The sequence below is a fragment of the Myripristis murdjan genome, chromosome 18, assembly GCF_902150065.1.
Source record: "Myripristis murdjan chromosome 18, fMyrMur1.1, whole genome shotgun sequence".
NCBI lineage: Eukaryota > Metazoa > Chordata > Actinopteri > Holocentriformes > Holocentridae > Myripristis > Myripristis murdjan.
The window spans coordinates 12495827-12517166 of record NC_043997.1 but is presented as its reverse complement, the minus strand read 5'-3'; the positions used below and the strand labels follow the sequence as shown (position 1 = coordinate 12517166).

At 40.9% G+C, this 21340-nt stretch overlaps 1 protein-coding gene across 1 annotated transcript; it reads right to left on the bottom strand.

Moving 5' to 3' along the window:
• Nucleotides 1–337: 337 nt before the first annotated feature.
• On the bottom strand, nucleotides 338–14708 carry faah2b (fatty acid amide hydrolase 2b). The gene is made up of 11 exons (XM_030075630.1): nucleotides 14405–14708; nucleotides 13063–13145; nucleotides 10285–10421; nucleotides 8355–8564; nucleotides 6746–6865; nucleotides 6327–6462; nucleotides 5810–5927; nucleotides 4930–5049; nucleotides 2323–2434; nucleotides 1362–1550; nucleotides 338–861 (listed from the first exon to the last, which is right to left on the bottom strand). Exons 1-11 carry the CDS (start codon nucleotides 14588–14590, stop codon nucleotides 686–688), a joined length of 1587 nt encoding a protein of 528 aa, XP_029931490.1. The 5' UTR covers nucleotides 14591–14708; the 3' UTR covers nucleotides 338–685.
• Nucleotides 14709–21340: the final 6632 nt, after the last annotated feature.

Genomic DNA, 21340 nt, shown 5'->3' with positions numbered 1-21340 from the left:
TGTTGTGAAATAATCAACTTAAGGCAAATGGTTTTTCAGTATCAAGATCGACTTAATGTTTTATGGTGATTAACTTTTACTTGGACAGACTGAATATAATGGACAGTTACTTGCTGTCCCAGTTTTATCAAAATATTTGTATTTTCTAGCCGGTTGTGTCCAATATCTGTCTTAGCTCAGACATACGGCAGTTTTGAGCGCTCTAGGCACAAGGAAATGAACCAGCAACTGTTTGACTACTTTTCAACTTCTGTGACCAACCTGCAGAAAAAATAATCAAATTCTATTTTGCTGTTCAAAGGGAAAAGAAGTTATATGAATAACAGAAGAGAATTCATAGAGAAAAAAAATCATTTATTAACAGAAACAGATGAGTACCTTCATAAGTTGGGCACCATAGCCACTTAGCTTCATTAGTTAATGTAAAGATACTACCACCAGTGTCAAGTCAATTTTTAAAGCTTGTGCTGCTGTGTAAAAGTCCCTGTTACATAGAACAGCGTAAATGATAAAATGATGATTGGCATTGACTGGAAGGATTGATTTGTCACAGAATTAAAAAAAAAAAAAAAATCAACATTCAAAGTGCTGATTGTACCTCTCAGTGCCTGTTTACAACAACGAGGCAGATCATAATCTTCCACCAGCTCCAGTCTGGAGCCTCGGTGGCGGCAGTCTGTGTGTGTCACTTGGCTCCAGGGTCCCTCCAGCCTCCGAAGGCCTTCTCCAGATAAACAGCCACAGCCAGGGGCAGCCGGTCCTGCAGCTTCCCTGCCACCACCTGCACACCCATCGGGAGTCCCTCCTCGCTCAGGCCCAGTGGACACTGTGTGACCGGCAGGCCCAGGATGTTCAGTATACCTGTGTGGAGACAGATAAGTGCACTGATAGAAGTCAACTGATAAACAAAATATTAACTGTGGTATTGACTCATCCTTTATCCAGATCTCTTTCCCCTTACCAATATATAACCACTCACCTTGTTTAAACTAAGTAAACTTTCAGTCTCAGTTTCTTCCCACATAAGGGTTGAATTATGTTTAAAAATGGATATGGATACTGCGATTGTCTTGTGATGAGTTAAATATTTTAAATGTTCACAGAAAAAACTATTAAAAAGACAACAATGCGATTTTTGCAGGGGTCTGTACCAAACAAACATGTTTTCTCGCATCTGGAAAATAGAATTTGTGGGCCAGGGCATCTCTGTAGCACCATTCAACTGTTTATTGACAATTGTTATTAACTGCAACAACTTTGAACTATGGGTAAGAAATGAGACTTGATATTAGCTATGATGATTTGCTGGCGGTGAGACAATGCTCAAGGTGAGACTGTAGAGACAAGAGAGCACCACTGACCAGTGTAGGCGAAGTCGAACGGTCTGAAGAGTGGGTGGTGGTGTTTGGGTGCCATGTTGGGGTGCGTTGGGTAGAGCAGAACTCCGTCTGTCCCCAGCAGCTCCTCCACCTCCTTCCGCAGCTTCTCGTTCTGCTGGATGAAGAAGGGCACGGGCTTGGAGGCATGGCTCATCTCCACCAAGGCCAGGCCTGACAGATACATCATGTACACACACACACACAAGAATAATAACACTAACAGTTCAGCAAATGTATATGTATTATTTAACCTTTAAAGTCACAAAAGACATTCTATTTTCTATTTGTCTATTTTTCTGTGTTGTTCTGATGTACACTGAGGTTTACATTTGCCAGGTTTATGGAAGAGAGGGACACTGTGTTCTTCCTGCTGTAATTGTTTTATGTTACTAATTAAGGCCTCCAGGAAGAGAAGTTGTTGCCTTGGCAATGTCAAATAAAATAAAAATCTGATTACCAGCATCCAGTTATACAACAAGAACGTCAGGTCATTTCCTAAAGTTCACAAAGCACCTTGTTTGGAGAGGCATGACACATAGTATCAGTGTCCAAATATCTATCAATATGAGTATGACTTGTATGGCCAAAGATGGTGCTTTCTGTTTTCATATAAAACTGGCATTTATATACATTTCATTCCTCTAAACATGCAGTTATGTAGATGAGACATACTCATCTACATCACTGCAGATACAACCATCAAATTATAGTTTTACAAGGCTTCATTTAGTCTGATAGCTTCTCATTTATGCCTTTTTGACAGAATGTAGTGTACAATCCACTAAGTGCCATTATTGATAACAATAATAATTAGCATTTTATAGAACATATAAAGTCTAATTTTATAAATAAAACAACAAATACGGATAATGCAACAATAAAAAATACCAGTCAAAAAGGATTTTACAAAATGTTTTCTGAGCAGGTTCAACGTGTCTCTTACCGATAGCAGCCATAGTGTGCTCTGATCTTCCCATCATCCATTTCAGCAGCTCCCACAGAGGCCACACCGGCCGGCCCGGTTCTCCCATCAGCTCGACGAACGCCTGAGGAGGCTGGCAAAGACACACACGGAACACTTTTATTTTTATCTCAAGTGCCTTACAGTGTCATGAGTGCATATTTTATATTTTATCAGCAGCCACAGTGCCTGGCTCCCTCTGTTCAGTTGGACGGGACACACAGTTCAATGTGTGACAACAGTTTTCTGCTGCCACCTGAGTGTTTTACAGTTCCTTTGCACTGTAGTAAACTTATTATCATGCTTGTAACATAAGGCTGCGTTTGCATGCCCGCTGTAATGTGAGCAGCCTGTTTCAACACAAGGCTTTCTTTTAGGTGGAGGCGGCTCTCTAGTTGTAGTTAAGTATTGCAGAACAACAATGAAGCAATTCCTTCTGATCTTTTGTTGAAAGTTGTGGAAATACCAAAAGACTACACAAATTTAGGAACACGTGCTCTCGCTATGATGGAAGAGGTTTTGATGTGTAAAATCCACCCAGTGGAGTGAGAGCCTGCTGTGTGAGCAGCTGTCCACATCACTAAGTCCTAATCTGTGGCCTCAGAGTGCCAGCTGTACCTTTTTTTCCCCCCATTGCTGTCTTGCTGTTCTTTACCTGCCTTGACCCTGTTATGGGGATGATACACTATCACCCTGTGGTGACTGAAAAACTGAGCAGGTCCAGTTTGTCCACCCAGCTCACACACACTCACTTCGACACCAAATTCAAACACTTTCTTAAAATGACTTTCAAGGTAAACTAATGGTTTGGTCAAATTTAAGGTTTCTAAATGGCATTTTTGAAGGGTAAGAGTAAGATGTGACACTGGTCAAAATTACATCACAAGGACCTGATTTTTTTTCTTACTTGATCTTGTGAAGTCAACAACCACTAAATTGTTCATTTAAAAAACAATCTGCATCACAGGGTTTTCCTCAGGATGTCAAGTCCCAGACTGAGAGAAGCCTTAGCTGAGGCATATTAAACTTAAAAAATTTTTCCCTTAAACTTCTACTCAAGTGACTTCAAAGCTAGAGTTTTTTTTCCATACTGTACAACAATGACACATACACTCAGTGGCAAAGGTCCACACGCAATCTAATGCAGTTCAATGCAGCAGCCCTGCCATAAATTCTACCTTTTAACAAAGTTTATAATGTTCAGTTTGCGTTGACATTGTGGAGAATGTGTAAAGTTAATTCTGTGTTTATTACTGAGGTTGTAGTTTGCAGAGGTCTTGTACTGGATTACATTATGTTGAAGTGTTTCTAATTTTTTGTCCTCCCTATTTCTATACATGAGGGGGGACAGAATAGTAGAAACACCTCAATAAAATGCAGTCCAGTCCAACAGCACCACTGACTATGAGCTCAGTGCCAAACATAGAAGTGAATGAACACCTCTATTACTGTGACAAAAAGAAAACCTGAGCATTATAGGCAGCAGAAAAGGAAAAACTATATGGCAGAACAGTTGCATTGGGTTGTATTAGACTGTACAGGTGGACCTAATAAAGTGGCCACTGAGTGTACATACTGTGTACCCGTGGCTTCACTGAGGCCACATCATGCTATATTGAATGAAATATTCAAACTCAAAATCCTACTGTTTTATGGCTACACCATTACATGCAATAAAAAAATGGATGTCTAGATGTCTTATTTTACACTTTTATAAACATTTCCCTAAAATTCAGCAGGATATATTTGGTATCTTTGGAAACCTTGGGATCTCCACTAGAATTTGAGTCAAAGCTCTTTGGGTTCGAACAAAACTCGGCCACACAGCAGCGACATGAGACTGGCAGGGTCGAGGAGGTTAATGACGCTTAAAGCTGTATTTCAATACAAGCACTTTCAAGGCAGTCCATTCTTTTGAATAACTTTCAAAGGCTCATGTCATTTATCCCAAGCCCAGAAACATGAGGATTTTCAAGCACCCTGACAGCCTGTGTGTTTGGCAGTATAGGGCCTCAAACATGGAGGCATGGCAAAGGGTCCACACACACCTCAGATGTGGAAGGCTGTGCCTTGGCAGCTGAAGGGATTAGCACAGAATTTCCTGGGCAACAAACTACAGCGTGTGCTGTAACTAAGACTCGGCTCCTGCCAGTGTTCCTTCATTTGTCAGAGTCTTAGCAGTATCAGATTAGATACTGGACTCTTCCCTGTTTAAACCTCATCCTGATACCTGGAAAAATATAATTTAATGATGGAGGCTGGCCTGTTCCTTATATGAGAAAAAGAAGCAAGAGGGTCCAGTGGTAAGAAAAATCATCCATGCATCTATTTCGGCAAGTATCCGCCCTGAGCAAACCACTGAATGGGTGTGGCTCTGTAGCTCACCCTTATCTCCAACCTCCCTGTGGTGATGAATAAGCGAAAACAGAATCTCTCCTTTGGCGGTGAGAAATCTGAGTCAACATCCACAGATTCTGTTGCAGTATCTTTGAGGAACAAGACTGAGACACTGCCTGCTTGCTCATCATAAATCACTCTGTTACCCAAACGCCTCAAATATGAATCTAACAGTGAGCTCAGTAGACCCACCTTGCCTTCCTTGTCAGGGAGAGTCATGTAGGTGTCCCAGATCTGGAAGCTGTACCGCAGCCCAGGGAGATGAACCTCTTGGACCTTCACCCCTAGGTCAGCTTCCAGCCGCTCCACTACCTGGAAAATATGAGCATCCCCTTCACCAAGGTTTCTGTGTGTGTGTGTGTGTGTGTGTGTGTGTGTGTGTGTGTGTGTGTGTGTGTGTGTGTGTCAATATGTGTTCTCCAAACACACTTGAATAAAACAACAGCTGAAAAAGAGTCTTATGTATTTGGCTGAAATAATGTTTTCATACTATTGAAGTTCCACTTTACTCGCCCCCCAAGCAAATATTGAGGACTTATCTGAATTTACACTCAGAAAATATTAGTGCACTTCCATCATTTTTTTGAGGATTACTTTTGGTGGCACGTCTGCTTTACTTGATAGTGAGAGTGGAGAGAGTGACAGGGAAGGCAGGGGAGACAGAGGGGATGACATGCGGCAAAGGGCCTGAGGTCAGATTCAAACCCAGGTCACTGTGCTAAGGACTCTCTAACAGGTGAGCTTCCAGGATGTCCCACACTACTATAACTTTAAAGTCACAAAAACATTTCTCATTTTTTGAATGAATGGAATATAAACTGAAAACTTACAATAAGATATTTACTGAAATCTGAATGAAAGTCATGTTGATGTTTTACAATGTGTATCATTTACCAATAAGGAAACTAAATTGCCAGACTTTTTGAATGGAGTCTGGTGACACACAGCATATCAGACGACACAGACGATGTTTGCTATGGTTTTAGAACATGAACCAACACAAAGCTGCCTTACACAGCTCATCTGATTGGTCACACTTAGAAACTGTTTGAATGAAATCTGGCCCACCAACCTTCCTCTGAATCTGAAGGAGCTGTTTGTTGACAGGGGATGTAAAACGAGAGCCACCATCATGGGGGATGCTGAAGAACCGCAACTTCTTAAGGTCCACTTTCGTGCTTAAAGACAACCTGCGTATGCACATATACACACACACACACGTGTCTGTACATTTTATCATAATTAACTGTCCAACAGGTTCAATAAAAGTGTTCACTACGTGGTACAGGTTATTTGCCAAGTTATATTTGCTCAGGAATCAAATATTCACCATGCTCAGTGGTTAATGTTTTAAAGTTTTGGGACAATGCCAGCATTTATTTTTAAGTGCCTCATTTGGATCATTATATTTACTCTGTATTTAAATATTCCACAAAAGACCACTTGCTCCACACAACCTAGCTACCTACTACTGCAGAAAAAAAAATAGTTCAGGACAGGAGGGCAGCTGGGCAGTGATGAAAAAAACAGTGTACAGGCTCTATAAACCTTCCCAAAATAAATAAAGGTTTCTGACAGATGTGTCTTACATGTGAGCGTTGGGTCCAGCCATGATACTGAGCATGGGCAGCAGGTCCTCAGCATAGCGGCACATGGGACCAGCGCTGAGGTAGTCCTCATGCCTCCCAGAGGATGGAGGGTACTGGTTCTCATTTGACACCACACCTACACAAACAAACACACCCTAGTAACAATACAGCACATATACAGTATGTTCTTTAAACACGACAGGCACTGCTGAGCATAACGGCTGTTTTTAATAATAATGCAGTCCATTAATATGTGGAGCAACAGGTTTGAACAAGTTGTACACTGAGGCTTAAATGCATGTGTTCACTCCACATATACAGTACAGCAGCACAGGCCTGCACACGTCAAGACTCACACACTGAAGGTACAGGTTTGCATACATTTAAACTAAATACATACATCAGGTGGTTTCTCTTACCTGGGGTGGTTTTATGGCCAAATATTCCATTGAAGAAACAGGGCATCCGGATGCTGCCACCGATGTCTGAGCCGATGCCGATCACTGAGCCTGCTGCTGCCAGAATACTGCCCTCTCCACCTGGGCCACAGAGAGGCAGGCAGAGAGAAAAGCAGCAGAAAAACAAATGGGATTTGTGGCTAGGTTTCCCTGGCTCTTGGTGACATCTGTGAGAACAAACTCTAAACTCTGAATAATGTCTACTACTGAAACAATACAGAAAGCTTCACTTGAAGCTTGGCAGGTTGGGCTTTATTGGAGAGCTGTGGGAAACATCCTGACCGCCTCATTGAAACAGGAAACTGACTTACGGTTTAGTTTGAACAAAATGCTGCCTGAACCCCTGCTGCAGGTTTGTTCATTCCACAAGAGCTCCTGGATGAAGAACTCGGATCTCAAACAAACTGTTGTAGTGTTAAATGTTTGAAATTTTGACCTCAAAGTTTTTGCTATCATGGACTTTAATACATCATGTGTCCTCTTTTTTTGATGCCTTAAAAGTAAATGGACTTTAGCCTGAATTCTAAGCCTCTAAAACTACATTATAATTGGTTTTATATTAATTGATGATGGTTCGAAGATATGAGAAACCTGTATGTTTTGTGCTTTGTGTGTATAATGACGTATGAATGATTAACTTAATGGCTATTGATGTATAATCTTGTAATTATTTGTTATACAAAAAATAGGGTCTGGAATGTTTTAATTTTAATTTTTGCAATTTTAATTCAACATAGTAAATTAAGATATATCTTGCATTTTTTTATATTACGATATTATGATTTGTTTCTTGAATGACTGTCATTAATGATTATGATTTATATATGTGCCTAATGCTGTGTTTAATGCCCCATTTGTGCTCACATGAGAGGGCAAAGGTTACATGAGGTGCAGCTGAACTGAAGAGGCTTGGTTAAAAACCCTATTCTGACCATCTGACCATCTCTTCTTCTTTTACAACCAGCTTTCATTCACCTTTTTTTGTACATAGCCAAATAAATATGTTTTTTTTTTATGGTACCGAGGAATAAGTGTACATTAGTGTACATTAAGTGCGCATTTTCATGTTAACAAACTGACTTGGCAACAGGGCTCAAAGGCAAATTCACCCTTACACGAAGAAAGAAAGAAAAAAAAGAAGAAAAGAAAAAAAACAACTTTTTTTTTTTTTTTGCTGTTGTTCAGCTGCTGGAGGTGAAAAGGAAAAGTTTGGTAACTTGTTGGCTCTTGGTCATCTGTAGACAGTGTGCAACAGCCTGTACAGTAATTACCAACAAGTCAAATTTATTTATAAAGCCCTTGGAACAGCTTTCTAAAAAGTGCCTCACAGTAGAGAAAGAGAGAGAGAGGGAGAGAGAGAGAGAGAGGGAGACTGTGGTGCAAGCTGAGAAGCAGGATAAACCAGGCCAGTTCCCCAGTGAATGACAGGTTGCAGTGTTAAGGTAAGCTGAGCTGAATGAATTGAGTCCACACTTATATACCATGACAGTCTCATGCCCCAACTTCCCTGGCTAACTATCTAACCAAATATCCAACCAACCACTTAGGTGCTTAACCAAAAGCTGCTGACCTGAGCTGCCTCCAGGTATCCGCTCCAGGTCGTAGGGGTTGTTGGTGATGCCGTACAGGTGGTTGTGGGACTCGCTCCACATACACAGCTCACTGGTGTTGGTGACCCCCAGCGGGATGGCCCCTGCTCTTTTCAACAGGGCCACTGGTGGAGCGTCCACCGTGGCTAATACTCCACGCCTGGAGATGACGCCCGTAGAGTTGGGCATACCTGGCAGAGAGAGGGGTTGAACAGAGAAATGATGTCACATTACAGGCACATATCCCTTTTTCTGCTATTATAACTTTGAAAAGGTGATGTTTGAGTTTTGTGGTATTTTTAGGCAATAAAACAACAAAAACAATAAAATCCTCTAGCTGTTGCTCACTGCCGTGAACAATGCAAAACACACTGTAAATAAATCTATGCCAACTTCTCAGCAATGGAAAAAATGCAGTTACACATGATCTTTATATTTTCTCATAAAGATGCTGCTTAAGGTAGGTGCATATGGTGCACTGATATAAAGTACTGTTGTTTTTAGTCATAACTGGAGTATTGTTCATCCTTAAGATTAAAAAAACAGTATATGCCCAACCTGTAATTTCTCATGGGAATGTTATACAAAGACAGGCATTTTGAAGACACATCTGCAAAGTAAACAGAGCCAAGGTATTCAATTCCAGTCCTTGGGTTTTTTTTGTGTTGTGAGTTTTTGTTCCTCCCTAATAGAGAGGCAGAGAGCTGCACCTCATGGCAGGTTCGGACAGATCAGGTGTACCTGCACTGTCAAGTAGTAACAAAAACCTGCAGGACAGGACCTTAAGGATACTCAAAGAAATCTGTGGTCCATTAACGTCACCTGATGTCTACACGTTGTGCTTTTGTGTCCGTTTATTCCCAGTGGAGTTTGAGGTAAACACATAAGTACTGTGAGCACTAGTGTTGAGTTTGCAGGTTGTGTATCTAAAAGGCTTGAAGGGCGAGGAAACAGAAGGGCAATGTGTTTGGTGCCCCTGATATATTTTTAAAATAATTATATAGTGCTGCTTACTTATCATTTATGTAAGGGTGAGTTAAAGCCCCAGTATGAAAATTGTACGACCCTGTAAAACTGGGTAATATTTTTATTTGATTAAACTTATGTGTTTTCATTGTGCATTAGTCCTATGCACTTTTTGTTATTATTTAAATTAATGGAGATCAGAAAGAAACGATTTGTTTTGATATACGTCTATCAGCCTACTTATTTCTTACAATTGTACATGATTGTACATGTACAAGAACAAAATGATTATTTGCTGAAATATACCCAAAAGATTTCACTTAATGTTTTAATAGTTTGTTTGCCCATTTACCATGAACAAACAAATGATTGTCAAATGTTTCAGTAGTTGGGATCTTTGCTGAAAGTAATCTGTGAATCTTGAGTGTGCAGCCGACGCTGTATTTCTGTTGAAACTGTGGGGCTTATGTCTGTGGTGCTGTTGGATACACTGTGATAAGTGAAGAGGTCATCTTGGGATGTGACGAAACCAAGAAGAAGTTCAAACGTCTCCACTAAACAGTGACTCATAAACACTAGAGATAAAAAGATACAACAGCTTTCATAATAACCTTTTGTAAAACCATTAACAGCACTGTGGCGCGCTCATGAATTCTGTTGAATAGTATTAAATACTTGGGACATCCCAGTAGGTCACATGGTAGACAGCGACCTGGGTTCAAAGAGCCTGAGCCGTTTGATGTATGTCATCCCCTCGCTCTCCCCTGCCTTCCCTCTCTCTCTAAAGTCACTATCATAATAAAGCAAAATGGCAAAAACTACAAAAAGAATAGTATTGAACACTTGGTAGACATGCAGAACTTCATGTGAGGTGGTCAGAGTCGGTGCTTATATGAAAAGATGGAAAGTGAATCCTTGTTGCAGGTTTAGTGTGCAGACTGTTACCTTGCAGGGCAAAGGACTCCTTCACAGAGAGCGGGACGCCCAGTAAGGGCAGCCGGTCTTCCAGGACCTCCTCCCCCCCTGTCTCCTCTTCAATCAGCTTATCAACCTGGGCCGCCTCCTGGAGAGCAGCAGCAAACCTGGAGAGAGAGGGAGAGAGAGAGTGAGGACGGTAAAGGTCAGCAGGATAAAGGTGAGAGAGGAGCAGAGAGAGGAGAAAGGTGGTTAAGATAAAGAAGTGGTTGGTCAACATGTACATTGTGTAATAATACACAGTGTACATAAGACAGCTTTGCAGTTGCTGTAAGGTTTATTTTTGCACTTTGATGGAGCTAACATTTTGTCTCAGTCTGGGTAAGTAGTAAAAAGGGTATTTTGCCCACAGTGCTGAAGTATTTCTTTAAGGTAAACAGGCAGGAATCTGAAGGGTCCTCACATCGATCCGCCCTCAGCAATTACGCAGAATGCACCTTTAATGTGTTGCAGTGTTGATCAAAGTTTCCTGTGTGAAATACATATTATCATTGAGATAATGTGAATATAGTCACTCTCTGTTCTACCAGACTCAAACAGCAGCAGCGTTACGCTACATTATCCGAGGGTTCGATGCACAGTGAGGTGAAAACAAGCATGAACCATCACATATGACTTCATTTAATTATATGTAATCCATTTCTCCCAGCACAAATGATGGCCTGTTGGTGATCTCTTATTTTAGCTGCGACGCTCACAAGGCAAGACAGAAAAACATGTTCAGCTCAGACAGAGTTTTGATGGCTCACAATATGGTTTAATATCTCACCAGCCTGCCAAAAGATGCCAGTATCAGGAAGAATCAATACGGTTTTACCAAGTTAGAAAAACCTGCTAGATCACTAAGACTCTAAACTTTTGTTTAGACAGAACAGGATATTGTACCACTTGTTATGCAAGAAATTACTCCATCTTAAGTCAGTCTTTACAGAGGAGAAATATTACACCTTCACTAATAAGTAAGACACAGGGTTATCATATTGTCAACAGTGCCTAAAAAATGCCTTTGCAAACCTGATCAGACGCCATGCTGCCAACAGAGTGTTTAGCAGACTTTACACGTGGGCAGTATGGGAGCATAATAAATAAGTGACCATGAATACATTAAAGCTGTGAAAATAAAGTCGATAAAGCTCAGCATTGTGCTATTTTTCTTAGAACAGTTTTGATTCACTGGCACTTCACTCTCATATGATTTTACAGCATCTACATTTTAGGAGAGTGAATTAAATTACTCTGTTTTGAGTCAGTGTGTCACCTGATTTATCATATACACTGTGTATTTGATTAGTCTTGTTGCGCAGTATGCTCTATTTATATATTTTTCAGTCAGTTCTGTAGAGTATTGTGATGTGCTCAGACATAAACAGTTACCAATGTGGCATGATACGCATTGTACATGAAGTCCTAGTCATTACCTAACCTTAGAATAAATATAAGCCATACAAGATATTATAACACTGAAACACAGCAGGTTAACACTGGGGAACTGCGAGAGGAAAACCGCAGGTATAAGCGCGGCTTGTCGCTGCCTGTCACTGAGACACAGACACCTTTTACTGATACGGGGTTCAACAGTGAAAAGGTTTCAAAGCCTCATGTTTGAGAATATGAGCGCAATCTATTGAGTCAATCAGTTCTGGAAATCCTAAAAAGGAACTGCAGCACAACAAACATGCCACAGTAAATGTCATTCATTGTTAATCACTATAATCAACCAATGTAACAACTACTACTTGTCAGAAGCCGTACATTATAGGTGCATTTTATGGTCTGGAGATGCTCCAAACATTTATTATAGCCTACAGCCTGATAATTGCGGAAAACAAAGTGGTTCTGCTGGTCTGTAAAGCCCGCTGCCCTTCAATTCACTTTTCATACAACCTGAAACCCCAAACACAGACCTCATTATCACTAGTGCCATGCATTTGAGTGCAATGTCTATTCGTGTCAGGTTTTGCTTCAATAGTGGTTACTTTTACAGCATTTACATGAAATCATCCAATATCAATACAGCTGTTAAGCATCCTAAACGTGCATATAAAGTCTTATAAAGTCCAGATGAGCAGTTTTTAATGTGACCATTTGTTGTCAAAAACTGTAGAAAATGCAGTAATTTATGGCGCAACTACATTTTGAGAAAAGGTGAATAGAAAAGGAAAACAATAGCAGAATAAAAAACATGTTTAACAAAAACTAAGAGAGAAAACAGATAGCTGAACAGGTATTAAGCTTTATATTTTATGGATTTAGTTGATACTCTATTCCAAAGTAACTTGAGCAGGGAGGGTTCACCGTCTTGCTCAAGGACACTTCATCAGCGCTCAGGGCTGGTATGAGGATCGAACCTGTGACCTTCAAGCTGCAAAATGATCTCTATAAACCTGTGGTTTTCACAGTGGGGCCTTGGACCCCCAGAGTCCCTGGGGGGCAACCGGTGGGTCCTCAGCATATGAGGAAGAGCTATAATACTATTATTCCACTACATTTTACTATAAATTACCCAATTTGATACTTCACACAAGCAAATATATCAGAGTATCTATATGGGGCAAAAATCACTTGTAATGGGTGTCCACAGGTTAATGAACAAGTAATAGCTGTGCGAAATAAAAAGCCCCTGCTCTGAACAATAAAATATTCAACAGCAGTCTGTCCTGGCACCTAGAAAAGAGGCAGAATTAAACTCTGAGAGACTGATACACACAAAAGAGTTCAACAAAATCGAACCGACCAGCGAGGACTTGCCTGTCTTTTACCATGGCGTTGATTAAAGGGTTGACCTCCTGGATCCGGTCAATATAGGCCTGCACCACCTCCACACTGGACACCTGCACAGACACAGCACTTAGTCCATGTGTGTTGGTGTGATCGCTATTTTATAATTATAGTGAATGCATTCTTACAATATGCATGAAAGCAAATGCAAAAAGCAATGGCAGATCATTCTCCTAGATATATCACAATGTTGAGCTTCTTTAATGATACGGGATGTGAGGGCAGTCAACTCCCACAGTGCTGGACCAAAAATATACTTTGCTCCATTTTGTAGAATTGTAGAAGACTAATTCTACTTGTCTATGAATCTAAAGTGGACGCATTTTGCTCCACATGCTCCAGCAAGTCAACAATGAATGAATGAATGAATGAATGAATGAATACATAAATAAACACTGCAAGAAGGGCTTCAAGGGGTACAGGATATAATCACAAAAAATGAAAGAGACTGGATGCAGCTTGCACGAAATCAAACATTTATTCCAGCTCTTGCCACACTAAAACCAACAAAAAAGTGCACGAAAGGCAGTGACAAACCAGCAAGGGCTTTACATAAACACACATAAGATATCTAATACAGGACGCACGCATTGCAAGCCCTAACATGATGTTGTCAAGAAGACGAATCTCAGGATTTCAGGGCACACTGGCTATTTTGCAGTTTCCTTCACAATGGAAGTCAGTCTGCAACGCTTGCTGCTTCAAATTAGGAGGAGGGAATTCCTTAGATAATTTAGGCTATACCATAGAAGAAAAGCCTGTAAGGCAAGTGTGTCATGGGACAGTAACTAGGTGTCTAGATGCTGGATGTATTTAGGTGGCTTAGCAAGCTCCTTCAGCCAGGGTGACCCAGTCCACTCATTCAGTCTAGGTACAACTGAGCTACACAATCAACTGCCCTGTGCTATTTTTATATGAAAAGTTGACGCAGTGCCAGGGTACATGTAGTCCAAGTTACAGATAAACATATAGAAATGTGTGTGTGTGAGAGAGAGAGTGAGTGTGTGTGTGTGTGTGAGAGAGAGAGAGAGAGAGAGAGAGAGAGAGAGAGAGAGAGAGAGAGAGAGAGAGGGAGAGAGATGAAGGCTGTCACTCCACAGGTGGCTCGATAACGTATAAATACAAACAGGGCCAAAATCCCCGGAGGCTGGACCAAAGGTGAAAATGGCTTATGTAGCTAGACAGCTTAAAGTGACGACAGGGTAGTCTAAAAAACACAACATATAAACATTCAACTGACTGAAAATGAAGAATAATTGTGGTTAGCGGAAGCAGACACACACAGAGGAGCAGACCGGGGAGGGGGACACACCTCTCTCCGGCGGATCTTCTGGGCGAGCTGCATCGCCGACACGGCCAGCAGCGGGTTGCTAACCGCCGGCAGCCTCCTGGAGACGGCGGGGCTCCGCGGAGACAGAAGCCGGAAAAGCCCGTAGAGCAAGCCCATGACGGCCTTCCAGAGCCATGTCTGTGCCTTTTCGAGCCGGCTCAGCGCCATTTCTCACAGCGATACCACGGAAGGTCAGCGGCTCCTCTCCTGTCGCTGGTGTCGGAGCTCCTGCTGTCGTCAACGCAACACACCACCCGGCATGCAACGGCTGGACGACCTCCTTACATACCGCCCGTCAAGCCAGCCAGCGTTAGCAACAGCACCGGAAGTCACACTGCCTGGACTTAAAAATAAAATGACACCACAATATATGTACAAACACATTTCGTTTAAATTACTTGAGACCTTATTATTAATTTGATAATTTACTATTAGTAGTAGTTTGTCACAGTATTGAATGTGTTGGCCGTTTTTTAAACAATATCTATTATTTATAAAGTAGTGATGTTTACAAAAGGTCATAACCCGGGGTATGTACCAAACCATTTTTGTGTACTGTTGCACACCTATTTAGAAGGTAGTGAAATCGTATTAAAACACTTAAAGGAAGCATCATATTTAGTTGAAACGTCAAAGTCACACACGCACCTCCCGTCCAATCTTCATAATTATGCTCGTCATTGCGGGATTTATTTTGAAAATGACCGGATCTTGTATCTACATTCTGGTGAGCTTGACAGTCGTCAAGTGCGGTTCAGCCAAGGTAGAGTTTACAATATAACCTATGAACCTGGGTGAATAGCTCTATTGTGCACCTTACAGCACACTAATCCCTCCGCGCAGCAACCGTGCCACAGAGAGAGAGGACTATTTGTCTGAAATACTATGTCAAACAAATTTGTACCACGGCTGTTCATACCGATTATTACACTGACAGGCTGCAAAAATGATAATGCTATCATCTATTAAATGCGACAGCCAACATCCTGTAGTCTACCTCATTTTAATGACGTATACTGTTATAGGGAATAATATTAAAATGAAATAAATAAGATACAAAAAATTTACATTGATATAAAAGTATATTGAGGAAGTAGTAAGAATCCACGTCTATAGCCTATAACATTATGTATGGTGATATTGTAAAATGTATATCAAAAATACTTTATTGATCCCTGAAGGGAAACAGAGAGAAGAATTAAATTATCAGACATAAAAAAATCCATAGAATTTTGTTTTACTACTACTACTAATAATAATAAATAAATAAATAAACAAACAAACAAACAAACAAACAAACATGTGCATTATGTATAACTATGTGCACCAAAACTACTTGTGCATTAATCATATTTGTTATTTAAAAAAAAAAAAAAGTATGTGCATGATGTGCATCATGTCTAAATATGTGCATTAATCCTGAAAAATATCACAACAATAAATACAGAAATAAAATCAACCTATGTCTGCTATGCTATGCTTACTAAATCAGTCCATATGTTTACTTGAATGAAATAATAACACAGTTGCAAGCGGTGTGTTTAAGAAAAAAATATGTGATTTTCTCATGAAAGACAGATGACTACATCCACACGTTTTCAGCATGGTGAAGTACCTCCCTGTCAACACTAGGTGGCAGCATCGCAGCAGCTGAGACACAGCCGCTTTAATGTCTAATCGGACATACAGATCACGTAGAGAGAGAGAGAGAGAAAAAAACTGCCTCTGCAATGCAGGTCAGTGGGTTAGTGGAGAATCCATACGTCTGCTTGTTCGTGCCGCCTCGTCTTGCTGCTGCTATTGAGTTGCACTGCCTCTGTGTTGCAGATGGCCCTCTGGATTCTGGTCTAAACAGCCGTGGTGGACATGTCTGTGACAAAAAAATAAATAAATAAAATTAAAAAAAATGGAGAAAATGCAGCTGTAATGGAGGTGAGCAGGTTATACTGGACAGGGCTATGTTTGTTTTGAGGCTTATATCTGATTAAATTGAAATTATAATTTGTTTGCTTTATTTTTGATTTATTATTTAGTTGAACCAGTTTAGGGACTGAAACTACAGAGCACATTTATTGCATTAGTGGAAAATGACATATTAATGCTCCAATGTGTGAATACAAGAAATGGGAAATGAGTGAGATGCAAAAAATGGCAGCAACACACAACTAAGCTCTTTATTGATCCATTCATTTCCTAAAGGACATAATTTCACGCCCAGATTTGGCATAAAGGGAACTAAAGTTCACTTAGAAAAAAAAAAAACAAAAAAAAAAACGTCAGCTTCCTGAGTTGACTCTCAACACAAGTCAAATAATGGAAAATCTTTAGAACAGGAAGGCTGACCTACTGCTCATTAACAGATTTAAATTAAAAATTAACTGCACTGAATCGGGAAAAAAAAAAAGAGCTGACCCAAAAACTCCCAGATGGCTACGCCCACACCAAAGACGGATCAGCATCCAAACATGAAGCAAACATATCCCAATCCCAACCAAGGGGAGAAAAACAGATCATTCCTTACCTGTAAGGTGAAACCTCCCCACACACACACACTCACACACACAAAGACTAAAAGAACTGCTGGGCATGTAGAGACAGGAGTGAGAAGCTGTGAAAACAGGCAGTTGGAGTGTTTGTATCGCCGTGTCAGACTGCAGGAAAGTTGTTGCTGTCTGCTAATGTGCATAAAGGACAGGCTCTTGTTGTTAACTGCACACACAGGTCCATTATTTTGAAAGCTGTTTGTTGGCAGTGCAGTGTTAGTGTCAGTGCACCGTGTGCTCTGTCATGTTTTATGGGAACTTTAATGCCTTTGTGAATGTACGCCTTCAGGGTAAAATGATATGGGGTCAGTCAGTCAGTCAGTCACACACACACACACACACACACACACACACACACATACTCACACAAGGCAGCTCTCTCATGCATGTGTGAACAGAAGGACATGCGCACACAACAGAGGATGGCTTTGGGCACTTATATATTGATTTCTGTCTTTTTTCCCTCCTGTCATGGGATAGGAACCTATAGCTCATTATTTTGACGCTCACATTTCACAGCCACAGAGACTCCATCATATTAGCAACACTTTTGCAGGCCTTCAAAATTTGGGCAGAAGCCTCAGCCCCTCTGGGTAACAGCCTCGAGTATTCAGTCACAACCAGATGGATTAAATTATTATACCGGCATTTAATTTCTCTAATGAGCTCACACCCGTACAGCCCTTCTGGTTCAAGTGATCTCTAAGTGGACAGTAATTTATTTTTCTATTCCCTTTGGACGGAGCGGCTTTTCCCTCTGATCCACTTTTCCTGCACCTTCATCCTCCCCTGGAGACCAGAACCTGCTCATATGTCTGTCCCTTGGGCAAGGCCAGGTGTGTGTGTGTGTGTGTGTGTGTGTGTGTGTGTGTCTATCTCTTTGTCTCTCTCTACCCACATGTGTGTTTCTGTCTGTTTCCATGCCTACCTGTATCTATCAGTGTATGTGTTTGTTATTTTGTGTCAATATTAATTTCCTAATCTGACCTCATCTGACCATTTTCATGCCAGAAACTGCAGCATTTCAGTCTTTCCAACTGAAGTTTGATTCTTCTTCATATAAAACGTCATCATTTGACCGTGAAATCCCCATTTGCTGGAAACCAAAACTGATAATATTCTTTTAGGTTGTTTAGCAGGTCCGTATGGCAGGTATTCAAAGTTTCAAAGTTTGGGGAAATTCCGGCATGTATTACTGCATTTAACTCTTTCATGCATGAAATATTAAAGAATCAATTAAAAAATCATAATTGTACTTTTTATGATATTTTTTAAAAAGCTGTGGAATATGTGGACAACTTTTGCAGGAGAAACAGTTCGTAAAAATTATAATCAAACATTTGAATGAACAAATAAATGTACAACAAAGCATTTTTTTTTCAGGTATTATAGGCTGTTGTTATGTAGTAGTGGTTAGGGAATCACCTCCATATCAGCAGTTTCCAGTATCCAGTACTTAATAAAAGACCTAACATTTTAAGATTTCAACTCAATGTAAATATGCCTGATTTAGCTTATGAGAAATTTTCCTCTATCCTTTCATCTGTCCCATAGCAGGATGATGTTAAAGTATAAGACACTGATTAGAAAGCTTCATGGAAAGGCTTGAAAATACACAGCCAGAAGCAATGTTAGACTAAATGATGCAAATAAGTAAGACACATGCAAAAGTGTAAAAGCACATGTTGAAAGATACACACATAAGCAGGAAAACTGAAGTTAGTTCACAGACAGTACTGGCCAAACTGATACACTGGACTTTTGTTAAATATAAGCTGCTGTGTATCAGTGGCTGTATCTGTTTGACCACATGCAGCATCTCTTTATTGTATATGTGTATGTGGCTTCCCCCACCAGCAGCAGCTCCACCTCCAGCGCTCCGTTTGGCAGCACTCTTTCATCCAGGACGGGGAGCGGAGGAAGGCCCCCGGTCCCCCTCCTCCATCTCCTTTGGGGACGTGCAGGCAGCGAAACAGCTGGTGCGCTCCAAAAACCAATTAGAGGCCCCTGGCCCCCCTGCCTGGCAGCCGAGCGGGGGGAGTGTGTGATCGTTAGCACCTACACAAAAACACTAACGAGGGTCCAGGACGGTCAGATGGGAGACACAGCAGGCGCAGGATATGGATTTTGCACGGTCCAGATCTAGATCTATAGGTGAAAATTTGAATTTTAGATGCAGAGGACGCCTTTATTTGACTTTTTACAGTGAAGTGTATAATAATTGATCTGCCTGGCCGTGTGTTATTGATTCAACAGTAGAATAAGCCTCACTTCCTTGATCACCAACATTTACCTGCAAACAACAGTAAGGAGAGCAAGGGTTGGACAATATTCCCGAGACTGAAAGATTTAGTTTTGCTTGGGAATGAAATGGCAATAAGAAAAAGGATCTAGTGTCTGTGGGGACTGATCTGACTTGCCTCTGTCTGAATGGAGCTCAGCTGTCAGATGCAGCCGAGATGTGCTATTGATTCCCTTCCTATCAGGTGTTGTTAAAAACTTTTCAGCAGGGAATCTGAATGCGAGCCTTGAAACCAGCTGTATTAAAACAATTTCCTTGTCCACACGCTTGGGATTTTACCAGAAGTTGGCTCACAATTGACCTTACTCATATTTTTAGAAGCAGCATGTCAGATCAACAAAAATCACTCTAAAGTGATACTAGATTTTGGATATAGGATAATCATGTGCTAGGATCTATATGGTTAAAATCAAGCTAAGGCTTATCAAATGCAGGTCTAATGACTTCAAATGTCACCCATTGATTTGGGTCTCTGAACTGTTCTGATCTCGGTGAGTTAACGCTTGGTTTACTCCAGCTGTTTGCTTTTGGCCGCTGATAGTTTAGTTAGCTGAGTGGCTAGTCTATAAAGACAAGAGGAAGTCATCAGGGAAAATCTCTGGTGGAGATTATGGCCCTGCAAGGTGACAGAGTAACCCCGAATCAACCCGGAAAGGTCAGGAGGGGTCAACATAATCCCCCTGTCACACACACAAACACATACACACCCACACATGCATGAATGCTTACACATAATCCTCGCACACATGCCCATCCAGGCTCGACTTGGGCTCAAAACAAATGCAACTTTTAAGTGAGATGAATAAGTGATCAACAGCCCTAAATAATGAATGGCACTTATTATTATCTATGACAGTGGTGTGACTTCGGCATTGTTCCCCTCGCTCCATGACTGTGTTGAGGACGGAGCCAATAAACTGACTGATAAATAATGCAGTGGGAGACTGTGGGTCTGTTCGCTGTGTGAGGGATAAACCTGGAGCCGGGAGAAGACCACGCAGAAATGTACCCGGGGCTAAATGTGCTCACAGTGTGTCATCATTTAGGGTATGTGGCTGTGTGGTGTGAGAAGGCGCGACACTGTACAAAACACTTTATCATAGTTATCTGGCTCGCAGCACCTTCGGGCGCCCCCGTGCAATGTTCACAATCAACCGTAAAGAGTATTTATAGCCATGTCTGAGACACTGGGTGAAATGGTGTACAGTATCTGCTTATGCACCAACGCACAAAGAAAAAATGGGTCTTTTAAAGGGGCCATATTGGAAAAAAATCCACTTTCTCCTCAACTGTTACATCCATATGAACATATTTGTTTGCTGAAGATTTTGGTTAGATTTGATTCAAGTTATAGCATTTCCAGTAGTGAGTCTTTTTAAAAAGGCCATTGCATACTAATACTAGGGAAGTTTGCAGCCCCTTTAATGAGTAAAGCCACCTCATTTGAATTAGAGGAACTTATAAAGAGACAGTCAGGATCAAATACTGTGACTCCTCTGCCTGTGAGGACTTACAGTCTTCAAAGTCATCTGATAAATATTATTTTAACCACATATTTATTTGTAAGACACAATACTAATCCATAGTATATTCCATATTCTAACAACTGAATTATTGGGGACCTTTAAGGGTTACTTTGATTAGAGCACTGATTTATATTATCCTCTGATTTCTTCAAAATATACAAACAAACAAAAATGAATTACATAGAAAATGAAATATGAATCAATGAACAAGGAATACTGGAAATGAGAGACTAGTCTTTGATATTGCTCATGATCTTAACTTCTTATTCATTCTTTACAGCCCCTAAAGGTTTTGGGCAGAACCACGTGAGCATGACGCGGTAAGAGAACCTCTCCAAATGGTTCTCCATCACATCACAGTGATTCTTCTGTGACACAAACCCTTGAGAGTCTTATTTTGGTACAACACTGAGCCCTGTATTCGGCAGAGTGCACAGGCGCAGATGCAGCAGGGCTGTAACAACCTTGACAGTTTGGACAGAGTGGCGCATGCACCCATAGGTGAGAAGCGCCCCCACAGGTGCATTTTTGCGGCGATCACTTGTGG